The sequence below is a fragment of the Anopheles aquasalis genome, chromosome 2 (assembly GCF_943734665.1).
Source record: "Anopheles aquasalis chromosome 2, idAnoAquaMG_Q_19, whole genome shotgun sequence".
Classification (NCBI taxonomy): domain Eukaryota; kingdom Metazoa; phylum Arthropoda; class Insecta; order Diptera; family Culicidae; genus Anopheles; species Anopheles aquasalis.
The window spans coordinates 84,480,647-84,483,146 of record NC_064877.1 but is presented as its reverse complement, the minus strand read 5'-3'; the positions used below and the strand labels follow the sequence as shown (position 1 = coordinate 84,483,146).

General features: G+C 53.1%; 2 protein-coding genes across 2 annotated transcripts in view; one reads left to right on the top strand and one right to left on the bottom strand.

Annotated features, from left to right (window-relative positions):
- The window catches only part of LOC126571461 (L-xylulose reductase), a 1,338-nt gene extending 300 nt beyond the window's left edge, over positions 1–1,038 (bottom strand). The window contains exons 1-4 of the mRNA XM_050229984.1: positions 925–1,038; positions 609–860; positions 264–516; positions 1–185 (exon numbers count right to left, since the gene is read on the bottom strand). The exon at positions 1–185 is cut by the window's left edge and continues 300 nt beyond it. Coding sequence (XP_050085941.1) covers positions 1–185; positions 264–516; positions 609–660 — 490 coding nt within the window. The 5' untranslated portion in view covers positions 661–860; positions 925–1,038. The remainder of the gene's footprint in view (positions 186–263; positions 517–608; positions 861–924) is intronic.
- Positions 1,039–1,178: 140 nt separating this feature from the next.
- LOC126571447 (glutaryl-CoA dehydrogenase, mitochondrial) overlaps positions 1,179–2,500 on the top strand; it is a 2,143-nt gene continuing 821 nt past the window's right edge. Inside the window, exons 1-3 of the mRNA XM_050229966.1 lie at positions 1,179–1,493; positions 1,587–1,604; positions 1,905–2,500. The exon at positions 1,905–2,500 is cut by the window's right edge and continues 359 nt beyond it. Of these exons, the coding sequence (XP_050085923.1) occupies positions 1,397–1,493; positions 1,587–1,604; positions 1,905–2,500 (711 nt within the window). The 5' untranslated portion in view covers positions 1,179–1,396. The remainder of the gene's footprint in view (positions 1,494–1,586; positions 1,605–1,904) is intronic.

Sequence of the window (2,500 nt, the reverse complement as noted above, 5' to 3'; positions counted from 1 at the left end):
GTTCGAGCGCCAAACTCTTCGTTAACCCATCGATAGCCGCCTTCGATGCGGTGTAGGCCGAGTGACCCTCAAACGCCTTGAGCGCAGCAAGTGAGGAAACGTTCACGATGCTACCGCCTGGTCCCATTTTTGGGGCCACTATCTGCGCCACATTGAAAGCTGCCTTCACGTTAACGTTGAAAGTCCTGAAAGAAACGCAAGAAACAGATTAGAACTAGGAGGGACTGTTTTACGGGACTCCGTTGCACCCGGTTGCCCCTTACCGATCAAAGTCCTCTTCCGTAAGCTCGGCGAATGGTTTGATAATAGCAATGCCTGCATTATTGACCAGCCCATCGATCTTCTCCAGTCCACCGAGAGCTGCACGCGTCGCAGACCAATCCGCCAGATCCACCTGGATGATTTTAACCGAGGCACAGTCCCGTTTTAGTTCCTCCAGTGGCGCCGGTGATCGAGATACCGCAATCACCTTCGCTCCGAGCCGATGCAACTGACGACACAGCTCATTGCCGATACCTTTGATGTCGAATGGAAGGAGAGAGGGAGAGATAGAAGAGGATTTAGTCACAAGAGGTCCTTTTGGAATGCCACTCAACAGCTCAACTTACCTTGCCCAGCACCGGTTACTACGATGGATTTGCCCTTGAAACTGTACTCCATGGTTATCGGGGGACTAGCCGCCACTCCAGGTTGCTCCGTGTACTCGCAAATCCTTAAACAAACTGCTCCAGCGTCCGGCTGCTGCGTTACAACTAATCTTATCAAACGCCAGGCCTATTCAGCTGGCTCGATTGTCGTCTCCTGATTGGCGATCCGTATAGAATAGTCGGTGTGCCCGCGCCTCCGTATGATTGGTGGTTCTGGCCAACGGGAGATTTACATTTTTGCTTTTTCCAAATCCACTGCACCAGAACGCATACTTACGAAGGCCGATAGTCCAAGTAGGCCTCCCTCCCTTCTAGATGCACCAGAATGCGTTCTAGACCGCGAAACACAAGCACCCGCGGCTTATCAGCTGTTTACCGATGTCCCCTCACAAACACACTAGAATCGCTTGTCAACCAGCGGCTAGCGACAACAAACGAGCAACAACACCGTCGTATTGGTTTACTCAGCGCATCATTACCAGTTCCAGTGGACGACTATTATCGCACTCCGTCTTGCCCGTCCGCGCGGTTACTATTTCGCGAACCCTCAACGAAAACGAAAGTGACCACACCAAGACCGCTGCCAAGCCGTTAGAACAACAGTGGGCTCGTACTTTAGTAAAGCCACAGATCAGCAGCACGGAGATCGGCAAGATCGTGTTGTGCGTTGTCCTTGAACCTCTCCATCGACACTCCCTCATCCCACCGAGAAGGCGTTGTAGTGCGCAAAAGCATTAAACCCCTCAGACATGGCGCTCCGTTTGTTGGGAGGCAGAATTGCACAACTGGTTCCGTCCGCCACCGGTCGCACAGCCAGCAGCCGCAGTCCGGTTGTGCTGTGTCGTGGTAAGCGATCGCTATTCTCACCGATCATGAAAGATCGAAAAGATTTTCTAAAAACTTACTTTATTCTTTTAATTTTCCGGTGATATCTTGCAGCTGCCTCCACTGATAAAGGTAAGTAGCCCTTCAGAGCACCCGCACACCCTCCCTACTCCGCTGGTGGCTAGTTTTCGATCATTCATTCAATGCGAACCTGTTACTAGGATGAGCTTGTTGATGCGCTAAGATGATGCTCGACCGGGAGCAGGCCAGTAGAGTGATAAGATAACGGCAGGGGCTGTGACGTTCTGCCTTCTGATCGTCGTATCGTTTGCGCGTGCCTCCCGCGACGGAGGTGTGTTGCTAGGTTTGCTCATGAATGGCCAATGTTAATGGGATGTTCCTACGTTTTCGCCTTCCCGTCTCCGCCTTTAGGTCCCTCGTTCGATTGGGAGGATCCACTGAACCTCGAGTCGCAGCTGCGAGAAGATGAGATCGCTATCCGGGACTCGTTCCGGGTGTACTGTGAGGACCGGTTGGCGGCCCGTGTCATCGAAGCGAACCGGCACGAGGTGTTCCATCGGGAAATCATGAACGAGCTCGGTGATTTCGGTGTGCTCGGTTGCACGATCAAAGGGTACGGTTGTGCCGGCGTCAGCAACGTAGCCTACGGTCTCTTAACCCGCGAGGTGGAACGCATCGATTCCGGTTACCGGTCGGCGTTCAGTGTCCAGAGTTCGCTCACGATGGGCGCAATCTATGACTATGGGAGTGAGGAGCAGCGTGAAAAGTATATTCCACGGTTGGCACGTGGTGAGCTGGTCGGATGCTTCGGACTAACGGAACCGAATCACGGTAGCGATCCTTCCTCGATGGAAACCCGTGCCGTGCACGATCCCAAAACGGGCACGTACGTGCTGAGTGGTAGCAAAACGTGGATCACCAACTCACCGATCGCTGATATACTGATCGTGTGGGGTAAAACGGAGGATGGTAAGGTGCGCGGTTTTATCGTCGATCGAGCCGAGAGT